Source organism: Artemia franciscana, chromosome 7, assembly GCF_032884065.1.
Source record: "Artemia franciscana chromosome 7, ASM3288406v1, whole genome shotgun sequence".
Lineage (NCBI taxonomy): Eukaryota > Metazoa > Arthropoda > Branchiopoda > Anostraca > Artemiidae > Artemia > Artemia franciscana.
In genome coordinates, this window is record NC_088869.1 from 22,470,170 (window position 1) to 22,482,240 (window position 12,071).

At 36.8% G+C, this 12,071-nt stretch overlaps 1 protein-coding gene across 1 annotated transcript in view; it reads right to left on the reverse strand.

Annotated features, from left to right (window-relative positions):
• Positions 1 to 8,337, reverse strand: part of LOC136029629 (paired mesoderm homeobox protein 2-like) — a 48,903-nt gene extending 40,566 nt beyond the window's left edge. Inside the window, exons 1-2 of the mRNA XM_065708131.1 lie at positions 8,244 to 8,337; positions 6,767 to 6,936 (exon numbers count right to left, since the gene is read on the reverse strand). Of these exons, the coding sequence (XP_065564203.1) occupies positions 6,767 to 6,936; positions 8,244 to 8,337 (264 nt within the window). The remainder of the gene's footprint in view (positions 1 to 6,766; positions 6,937 to 8,243) is intronic.
• Positions 8,338 to 12,071: the final 3,734 nt, after the last annotated feature.

The following is a 12,071-nucleotide window of genomic DNA, read 5'->3' on the forward strand; positions in this document are numbered from 1 at the left end:
TAGTGAAAATGTTTATAAATGAGTGGGTTTGTTTTAAATTTGTTGACTGTTTTCCTTATAAGTAATTGATTTCTTTAACACAGTCACAAGTAATATTAGGAGCTGCAGCAGCAGTCGTAAGCAGCCGCACTTGCAGTCACAGTAACATTTGTAGTAGTAGTGCTCCTGAATGTTAAAGACAACCTGGATGCACACAGTGTCTTTTGTTTTGCCTCAACATGTCCTTCAACATTCCCCAAAATCTCATCTAAATACTCTTAGCCTTTTCGGGCACACCCAGGAATTAACATTCCACACTTTTCCCAAAGATATGTCTTGCATGCAAAAATGGCTAAATTGCATAATTTAAATTCCTTGCCCTGGTGTCTTGGGAGGCGGGGGAAGCCTTTCCTGAAGGAGGATGCCATGACTTTTGAACAAAATAGCCTTGAGAATTTTCTAACGCTGCTGGGGGTAGGGTAAAAAGGGTGAGGTTCAGGTGGAGGGGGCTGCCCTCCGATTACTCTTTAACACTCACCATGTCATAGGAGTTTGAACTAAACACCCTTAGAAGTTACTTTGATATTGCTAATACACCCCCTTTTGATAACCATCATGAACATATTGTGTTTTGATTCGCCAGGGGAGGAGGTTTAGAGCAGCTCACAGTCTTTTCTCGCAAAAACAAAACCTAACACTTTTATCCTTGTCTGTAACAATTTATATGGGCAGCCTTGAAACAGAATGCTATGGACTAAGAACACACATATACATTAAGAATATTTACAAAAGTGCTAGTTTGTTGAAAGTTCAAATCAAAAACACTGTTTTCTGTATGCTAAGCACAGATATTTTTAAGCTTTTTATAAAGTATATTGTTTCCATAACTACAAAAAGTTTCTATGCACTAAGCACTGATATTGACTGTTTTCTTTTGGGTTTTTCAACAAAAACTTATTATGTCCTTGAATATCTACTGCCTCAAAGGCACAAAGAATATAATTCTCTTAAAGATAATAATATGAGTCAAATGGTCAATATTATTTTATGACCTGAATTATTAGAAGCACTAATGGCACTGGAAAGACCACTTTACTGTGATATCGGTCAGCTTTTTGTGCCTTCTATTATATACCTTCCCTGTAGTCGTGGGGGTTCCTGGTCTGCATATCCGCCCATGACTGTACCTTCTTAATTTCAACTTGCTGTTTGTTCAATTCTTGCAATGACCTAATCCTCTGTTGTCCCCTCCCGAATCTTGACCCGATACTAATTATGGCGATGATCTAGTCTTCAAATATCTAACCCGATTGCGGTTTCTAAAAGGAAATCGTCTCGTCAAACTCAAGGGGGGCTAATTAACCCGAAAATTGGAACTGTCTCCGTGTCACCATATGGGCAAGAACAAAAAAGAAGGTGAGATAGATAAATTTATGAAGAAAATTAATAACTGCGGAGACCCGTGTAAATCCAATAATTTAGGATGGAGAAGGAGCTATCCCTTAAATACATCTAGGGAGACATGGAAACCCGGAGCATCTACGTTATATCTTTTATTTTTGGTAAAAAAAAATGCAACGAACTAGTTTCCAAATATATAATTCAATTCTGATTCAAAAAGGAAATCGTCTCGTCACACTGAAGTGGGGCAAATTAAACCAAAAATTGAACTCTCGATGTGTCAGCACATGAGCAAAATCAATTCCAGATATTGTAGGATTGTTCACTGCAGAGACACTTGGATATGAGGGAATCCAAAAATTTTGGTTGGGAAAGGGTCTAAAATCAAGATAATCCCGGTTAAGACGATGTGTAGCCCTGGGGCATCATTTATATTTTTTTTTTAACATTAGTGCAGACATTTAAGCTATGGTTCAAAGTACGTAATTCCCCATTTTTATGTATTTAATAGGAAAATATTATTTATTTACGTCTTCAGTGTCTTTAATAATTTACTTCTTGTTAACAGACATACCGGTTGCAAAATATGTTACCATTTTGCCCAGTTTAACCATTAGGTTGTATGCATGTCTTGAATCTTTCAAACTGTTGTAGTAACGAACTGTAAGTAAGGACTGACTCGGCTCAATAGTAACAGAAACTCTAAAAAACGGAATTTTTATACCAATAGATGCATCAAAAGAATTGACTCGCTATGCTGATTTCAAATATATAAGATTCATCGAGCTTAGTGTTGCTCATAAAAAGTTCAGAGCCTAGGAAGTGTGCCTGATTTTCAAAAAAGGGGGAAACACCTCCTGTAAATCAAGGAATCTTAGCTAAAATCACACCATCAGAATCAGCGTATCAGAGAACCCTACTGTAGAATGTTCAAGCTCCTATATACAAAATGTGGAATTTTGAGTTTTTTTTTGCCAGAGAAAGATCACGGATGCATATTCAATTGTCGTTGTTGTTGTTTTTTTCCAGGGATAATCGTATTGAACTGATAGTCCCAGAAGATTGGGAGAGGGTGTATTCCAACAGAAATTAAAATTTCTAGTGCCCCTTTTAAGTGACCAAAAAGATTGAAGGGCAACTAACCCCCCCCCCCCCTTCCCCGCCCATTTCCCCCTAAGTTGTTCTATCAAAACTTTGAGACTGCCATCTTGTTCAGAATAGTTGAAACATCCAAAAACTGTCCCTTTAGGGGTAATATGACCCCCACATCCCTTGGGGAATGAGCTGTAAGTTATAAAATTTGTCTATGGGGGTTCCTGGAGTGACCAGAAATTGACTGGAAATTAAAGTCTTTTTCCAATAAAAGTTTAATATGGAGAATTTTTCACGCTGAGTCGTCCGCAGGAAAATTGGAGGGGGCGAACATTGAATTGTCAGCGACGATGGAATTTGCCTGAGTGAATTTTACAGAGAGGAAGGGGGGAGGGTTTGTGGGAGGAAATTTCCACGGAAGATTTTTATGTGAGGGGAGGGAATTTTTCTAAGAGAGTGAGCCAAATTTATCGGCATTATTTGGAAAACGATCAGACATTATATAAAAAAACAAGTTTTTTAAGTGAAAGTAAGGAGTAGCATTAAAACTCAAAGCAAAGCAAAACTATTCTGTATATGAAGGGGCTGCCACCCTCCTCAATGTTTTGCTCCTTACGCTAAATTTTAACTGCTTATCTCAATTTTTTAAGAATGACTCCTGGAACACTAGAGCTGTTTAATTATAATAGGAAGCTTTGTTTAAAGTGCTAAGAATTTTAGCGGGTAAGGCAAGGTATTGATGAGGGGAGTAACCCCTTCATGTACTGAATAATATTTGTCTGTTTTGAGTTTTTAATATTGCTTCTTACTTTCAGTTGAATCTTTTTTTATTCATTCAATGCTCAAAATAATCCACAAATTGGCCTAGGTGATTAGGGTAAACGCATCATTCAAGTCAGAAGTTTTCCATAGAAAAGCAAAGAGCTACATTTAACCTAAAATGAACAGAAGTAAAGTTAAATAATTTTCCACGCGTAAAATTACCGACATTTACCATCATAAATAAATGAAACCCAAAACAAACAGAAATTACAATGCATAACTAAGTTTTGTTCAAATGTAGCAGAAACTAAGATGGGTGTGCTGATGCCCCCCTCCCTTTCTTCTTAAAATCAGTACATAATTTGAAATTCACTGAATATATTGCTTATTTTGAGCTGAATTTTTCTATTAATTACTAAAGTAGGAAAACAGCATTTTTAAAATAAAATTTGTTCTAAATGTTTTCACTTTTTTGACTTTCACAAATAAAAATATATCAAAACTCTAAGGAATAAATACAAGTATATATTAGTTAAACTGACCATCCTTGGTTTTTTTTTTCCAGTAAAGCGCAAATTATATTCTGGTCTAGAGAAGCCATGGGGGTTATTAGCCCTTTTCGAGTTAATTTTTGCTCGTTTTGAGTTTGACTCAGCTATTTATTGTAATTTCTGTTCGTTTTGAGTTTCATTTATTTATTGATAGTGGTAGTTATTACGCTTGGAAGAATATCTGAATATTTCTGCTCATTTTCTGCTCAATGGAGCTCTTTAATTTCCTTTGAAAAACTTGTTTTGTTGAAGTTTTTTTTTATTTCAATTAAAAGGTAAAATAGGGTAGTAAATATAAATTTAAATTCACATCCGTTATAAACTCTCACTTAAAATAAACCTGTTGAAAATCTATCACAATTTGATGTTGATTTTTTATTCTCTTTTTAACTACAAATCAACAAAAAGCAAGCAGAAATAACCAACAATTTTGAACTGAGCCTTTTAACACCTCTCTTCGGCGTTGCAGTGTTGCAAAGGCCCCCTTCTGTGCCCCCCCCCCCCAATTACTTACCCCCATCTAGATTTTAAACATACAAATTTTTCTTGGAGTATCTTCATTGAAAGCGGCCCTTTTTGGTATTTTCATTGGATAGAATTGAAAAACAACAAATTTGCTTCCTCTAGAAATTGAAAATACATTTTGTACCCCTAATATTTTCGTGAGTTAACACAACCATCCTAGCTTAAAACCTAAATAGCCTACAAGGGTGAATCTAGAGCAAAACCTTTTGGGGGGGATGTGACAAAGGTGCCAATAATTGGCCAAATTGGCAAATTTATCAAAAAAAGGGAAAGAGGGCACCAGAAGAATCTTGGGAGGCCCTGCCCCTCCCCCTATTTGTCCGATTATTAGAATCTTTGTCACATTTTTCTCCCCCAAGATTTTTCTCATTAGTGCCCTTGTCACATTGCCCCCCCCCCAGATTTTGCTCATTGTCACATTGGATCCTCCCAAGATATGCTCTAGATCTGCGCAGATTGGCAGACCCGGGGGGGGGGGTCCTATCCCCCAAGATTATTTCTGGCGCCCTCTTTCCCTATTTTTTTCATTCTTTTTTTTAAGAATAAATTTTTCAATTCGGTCAATTATTTGCATCTTTGTCACATCGGGCCCTCCTAAGATTTTGCTCATTGGTACCCTTGTCAAATTGGATCCTCCAAGACTTTACTGTAGATCCGTCCCTGAGTCCAGATCTTTAGTCGGGAGACGAAATACGAAAAATACTAAGAGGACTTGGAGGGAGACTATACGAGAGGAAGCAATTCAAACCTCATACATAAGGTTATCTACATAGAGATTATAATAGCACCATTCCCATGCTTATCAGCTTTTCTTCTCAAGTAATGACACCCAAAATGAACTCTTTGGATGCCATGTGGCGCTTTGTGATGGTGTTATTAAGTCGAACCTATAAGATGTACGTATGCATAAAGATTAGATTTTAAACTAAGGGGGGAGGGCTCTAATTCTCCCGAACCTGGTTTTTGACCATGGAGTTTCCAGTGGTGTTCATTTCATTTCAATCCAACGCCTTCGTCGGGAGTTTAAGGCTTTTTTCGAAATTTCTATAGATTTAAGCTATTGGTTACAATAGACAGTAGTTTACTATTTACTAGGTTGCAGCTACTGCTGCAACTATGATTAAGGGGACTAACAGGAGAAGAAAACAGGAGGGGGATTTATTGGTACCAGCAGTTCTTAGAACCTTTTCTACTAACCATCAAAAATTCCAAATGAGAAAATATGACCTAATCAATTAGTATGGTTCCTGATTTTGAGAAATCAGAAACCATACTTGAGATAAGGAACCTGGAAGACCATTTCCAGTGGTGTTCATTTCATTTCAATCTAACGCCTTCGTCAGGAGTTTAAGGCTTTTTTTAGAAATTTCTATAGATTTAAGCTATCGGTTACAATAGAACAGTAGTTCACTATTTACTAGGTTGCAGCTACTGCTGCAACTACGATTAAGGGGACTAACAGGAGAAGACAAAAGGAGGGGGATTTATTGGTACCAGCAGTTCTTAGAACCTTTTCTACTTCCCATCCTTTTTACTCCCGAAATGGCACAAAAAGTGTCATTTCGTGTGCCACACTGAACTTTGTGATAGCGTTATAAAGTAAGTTTTATAAAAAGTACGAATTCATAAAAAGTATCTTTCAGATGATCCCATAAACAGCTTTCTGATGTGCCAGTACCACGCTAGCAGTGGAGAAAAAGCAAAGAAAAACTGACACGTCAGTGCTTCCCATGCAAAAGGTAATTTTCTCTGTTCTTCAAAATAAGGGGCTGTTGTTCTCCTGTATCGAGTTGTCGACCTTGGCGATTGTAATAGTGCAATTTTTAATTTAATATTATCCCTCCCATTCTGAAATATCGCTTATTTAGTATATCAATTCAATTTGTTAGTGACTGCAATTTGCTATAGTTTTCTAAGAACAGGCTATAAAAGGAATTTAAAGGACAGTCTCTTGTGAGTTTCACTTAGATAGGCTTAAACTGCCAGCTCACAACTATCGAGGAAAAGGAGGTCACGTGATTCCAGTTAAAAAAAATCTTACATTTATCAATAAGATTTATTCACAACTATATTCATAGTTTATTCAAAATAATCTCCAAACATCCCCCCTATATTACCTCTATTTGATGGTACGGTGTCTTGAAAACACTTCAATAGCAATTCAGCTCTTTACTGGGCCGTTCTTCTCACTTCTTCGTTTCTTCTCAATTCGCTCAGTATTAGAATGGAATTTAAAGAAACTGTATCTGCGAAACATCACAGAAAATGTAGTAGTGGGTTTTGACAGAGACCGGTCACTCAACCGATTCAATTTTATCTTAGTTTTCCTGTAAGAGATTCACAGGTCGCTGTATTATCTCGCAGAAAAGAGATTCGATGTATATAAATGATTCTCTGAATTACAATATGAATAACGTAAAAGCCTATTAATGATAAAAAGAAAAAAAGAATATTACCTGTACTCTGGCTTCTGATAAGCTAACTTTTTTGGCTAGATCTTCTCTGACGAAAGCGTCTGGGTAGTGAGTCTTTTCAAAGATTCTTTCCAAAGCGGAAAGTTGAGCGGTCGTAAAAGTAGTTCGATTTCGTCTTGGCTTTTTCCTTTCCTTGTCTGCATTACATTCATCTGGGTAAATACAAAATAGTGAATTAAGTTAAAGAAAATTTCAGGGCTAGGGTGTAAAAAAAGAGGAAAAGAGGAGATGAGAGAATGAGACAGATCTGTGAAAGGAGGATGATACAGAGCATATATATATATATCTATATATATAAAAATGAGTTGTCTGTGTGTGTGTGTGTGTGTCGAGTGATGTCATGTTTGTGTGTCGACTGACGTCATGTTTGTTGATTGACGAAATTACACACCTGGACATCGAGACACAAATGACGACTGGGACACCGGGACATAGGGAATATAAGTGACGACCGGGACACTCAAAGAGAAAGCGACCAGGACACAAGGAATGTTCGATTAGCAATCACCATCAACAAAGCACCGGGACACAAATGAAGACCGGGACACAGGGAATATAAATGACGACCAGGACACTCAAAGAGAAATTACAGACCGGGACACCGGGACACAAATGACGACCGGGACAAAATGACAACCGGGACACCGGGACACAGGGAATATAAATGATGACCGCGACACTCAAAGAGAAATTACAGACTAGGACACCGGGACACAAATGACGACTGGGACACAGGGAAACAACTACCACGGGGACGCCGGGGGGGCACACGGGGATATATAAATGATGACGGGGACACAGGGAATGTTCGATTAGCAATCACCATCAACAAGGCTCAAGGGCAATCATTAGAATAATGAGGAATAGATCTGAATACAGATTGTTTTTCCCATGGACAATTATATGTTGCATGTTCAAGAGTCGGTAAACCTGACAATCTATTTATTTGCACAGACAATGGGACAGCCAAGAATGTTGTATATTCGCAATATTTTTAACTACGTAAAACTTGCGAATGTACAACATTCTCGGCTGTCCCATTGTCTGTGCATATAAATAGATTGTCAGGTTTACTGACTCTTGAACATGCAACATATAATTGTCCATGGGAAAAACAATCTGTATTCAGATCTATACCTCATTATTCTAATGATTGCCCTTAACTGGTACCTTGGGATATTCTCGCATAAAAAAAAACAATCTAGATAGGTCAAAAATTCAGAGCCTTAATTTTGTTTTTTTGCAAATGACATCATGTACTATGTTAGCATATCATATAAGCATTGCTTATGACAGCATGTATGACATCATATAAGTATATATGATACCATGTATAGCATAAATAAGATTATTGAGTTTCCGTCACATCAATTATTTACATAATATAATATCTGTTGGAAGGCACAAAAATGAAAATCTGTAGTTGCAGTTACTATAAATGATGATTCTTTGGAGCCACCACCCGAACTATCAAACGTGATAAGATATGAAAATCGACAACCTGGACGATCGATTGCGACAACACCAATACGGTTAGCTAAAGGAAAGGCCATTGCTAGATTGTCTGAAGTAATCAAAATCCGATCCTTATCGAGTTGGATTGGCACTTGAGCTGTAAATTTAAAACTTTCTTTGGGGCGAAGAATAGATAAGGTGTGTAAGAAATGGGAGAGTGCCATAAATTGGTTGAATTACATAGATAATAGTTTCTTTGCAGCTTTGTTAGCATGAAAAGTAATATATTTGTCCAAATAGACGGCGGCATTCAAAAGAAGTTAAGCGACAGTATTTGCCAAGTCATGATTCGTTAAGTGTTATAAAATTTAGCTCACCAGATCGACTAGTTTTCTGTTGTCTCCTATATTTCATTGAGTTTTCTAATAAAAAATGTCCATTTATTTACAAGGTGCGTTATAGATATTCTTCTTTTACTTGAAGAAAGTGTTGCGCATTAAAGTTGCGGACATTAATATTTGATTTGCATTGTCTTGAAGGTATAAAAAACTGTCAAACAGCTCGTCCGAGCTGTTTCATCGTATTGATCACATTACATATGGATTTGACGCTCAGAGATATTGCTAGCGTTCATCTTTCATGTACAGAGGATATTTATATTTTTGAACTCCGGACTAAAGAGCTAGGAAACTTAATTTAGTATTACGAGGTTTATATTGAGTGAGCAGAAAAACCAACATTTTTTTTTTTTTTTTTTATAGTTTCTCCAAAGAAATTTCCCAAAAGAAAGTAATTTATGAGAGGAGAGAATCCTTCAAGTAAGACTGGGTATGCAAGCAGACTTGTATACAAACCAAGAGAAGTTAGGCTACAACCTTATAAATATTTTTCGTTTCACTAAAACATTAATTTATTACCTTTATAGCTTATGAAACCAAGAAAAGAAAGGATACAATAAATGAAAAATCAAATCAAATAGGTGAGAAAAAACGAGGATTTTGTCAGCCAGTAGCAAACTATGAAAACGAAAACAAGCAAATATTTCAATAAGGACATTCGCCAAGTCGTCTTCAGTGCTAAAAAAAAAAAAAAAAAAAAATCAAAACAAAACCTAACCTTATGACCTTCTTTTAGAGTTCACTTCAAAAGGTAAAATTTAGTCTTTTTTTTTCTCAACTCCCCAGACTTTACGCCAAAGTTTTTTACTGTTTTATAAAGTAGTGTTGTGAGAAAGAGTCAAATTTTAGCGCAAAGAGTGGAACGTTGAGGAGGGGACAGCCCCTTTCATAGACAGAATATTTTCTGTTAGTTTTAAGTTTTAATTTCGCTCCTTACTTTCAGTAAACAAAATACTTTTTTATTTAATTTACATGTAGTATTGGTTATTGGGAAGCATACGGAAATTTTCAGGGGGGATTTTTTTCTGGTGGGGAGGGGAGGTCGGGCTGAGAGGATTAAATGGGACGATATTTCCATTTGTCCGTCCATGGCCAAGTGGTTAACGCGCCGAACTCATGAGCGAAGGGTCGCTGGTTCGAATCTCGGTGGTGCCGACCATTTGGTCTTAGGACGAGGGTTAGTGGCGTTTCCCCGTAAGACAGGCCAAAAGTTTACCCAGCTTCAAATGGGTACCTAGAGAAATCTAGGGAAAAGCACGGGAAAGCGTCGGATGACTTGCCCCCAACCACGCATTGCACCCCGGCCGAGGGCGGAGAATCAGGAGATCGGCACCTGCGCTACGCGAACCCTTATCGGTTTGCATGCGAAAGTTTGCTTGTTTGCTATATTTCCATGGAGGAATTTTTCATGGAGGAAGAGAATTTCCATGAAGAGAGCGCTGGATTTCCCAGCATTATTTTAAAAACAATCAGAAATTAAATTAAAAAACATTATTTCAAATGAAAGTAAGGAGCAATATTAAACTTTAAAACGAACAGAAACTATTATGTATATGATGGGGGTTCACCTTCTCGTCAATACCTCGCTCTTTACACTAACGTATTCTTAGTAATTTCAAAAGAGCTATTTATTCTAATTAAACGGCTTTTGGGATTCAGGGGGTATTCTTAAAGAATTGGAACAAAATTCAATCTTTAGCTTAAAGAGCGAGGTATTGACGAGGGAGCTAATTCCTTATATTACGTATATGAGAGAGTTTCTTCCCGTCGTCAATAAATCCCTCTTTATACTAAAGTTAGAATTTTGATAAATAACGGTCGATATAAACAATAATTGTTTGTGTTATTTTTCAGCCAATCTTAACATTAAATATTATCTTAAACAGCTTCTTAACTATTATTATTATGTGATAATAAACCAAATATATTGTACGTCTTTGGCTTGCGGTTGTTATTAAATAAACAGACAATTTTTTTCCAACTGAAAGTAATGAACAACATTAAAACTTAAGACTGACAGAAATTATAACGTATATTATGGGGTTGTCCCTTTCTCAGTACCTCACTATTTACGCTAATGTTTGACTTTTTGCTCCAATTATTTAAGGATGACTCCTAACACACAACGACCGTTCATTTAGAATAATAAGCCTTTTACAAATTCACAAACACTTAAGCGTAAAGAGCGAGGTACTGAGAAGGGGGCAACTCCCTCATATACGTAATAACAACCAAAGGAAAAACCTGAGAAAATTACGTTTCGAACGGCTCGTGGTAACGAACTACAAGGAAGGAGCCACCCAGGTCAATAGTAACTGAAACTCTAAAAACCAGTTAAAAAAAAGATTTTGATGCCAAAAGACATATTAAAAGAATCTGCTCTATATGCTGATTAAAAAAAAAATCAATTAAGTTTAGTCCTACCTATCAAAGGTTACGAGCCTGAGAAAATTTTCCTGATTTTCGAAAAAAAGGAATCACCCCCTAAAAGTCAAGTGATCTTAATGAAAATCACACCATCAGATTCAGCGTATCAGGAAACCTTGTTGTGTAGGGTTTAATCTCTGATCTGTAAAAATGTGGAATTGTGCATTTTTTTTTTTCCGGAAGAAAGATCACGGACGCGTGTTTTTTTTTTTCAGGTATGATCGCATCGACCCATTGGTCCTAGAATATTGGAATAGGGCTCAATCGAACGGAAATTAGACTTTCTTGTGCCCTTCTTAAGTGACCAAAAAAATTGGAGGGCAACTAGGCCACCTCTACCACCACTTTTTTTTCTCAAAATCGTCAGATCAAAATTTTAAGATAGCTATTTTGTTCATCATAGTTGAAAGGCCGAGTAATTATAATTTTGGTTATAATACAACCCCCCACACAGCCCCAGAAGAAAGGTCTTAAAGTTATAGAATTCGTCCAGTGCATACGCATAGTATTTGTCATTGGGATGTATGCATACATTTCCGGGTGGGAGGGCAGACAAATTTTCTGCTGAGGGTTTTTTCCACGAAAAAGATTTTCCACGGGAAGTGAACTTTCCAGGGAGTAAACTTGCTAGGGGAAATCATAGGCCTACACTGCGGGAATTCACCAGAATTCTTATACAAAATTCTTTTTATATGTCTTGGTTTCTCTTTTCTGTCCCAACTTTGCGTGCGGAGAGGTTAAGAGTAATTGTCTTGGGTAAATTTTCACTGGGATTGAATTGTCTAGAGGATATTTCCATAGTGAAGGGATATCTCTGTGGAAGTGGGGTCAGATTTCCTGGCATTATTTTAAAAACGATCAGAAATTAAATAAGAAACAACAAGTTTTTTTTAACTGAAAGTAAGGAGCAACACAAAAATTTAAAATGAACAGAAATTGCTAGAAATGAGAGAAATGAAGGGTTGCCCCTTCCTCAATACCTCACCCTTTATGCTGAAGTTTAAATT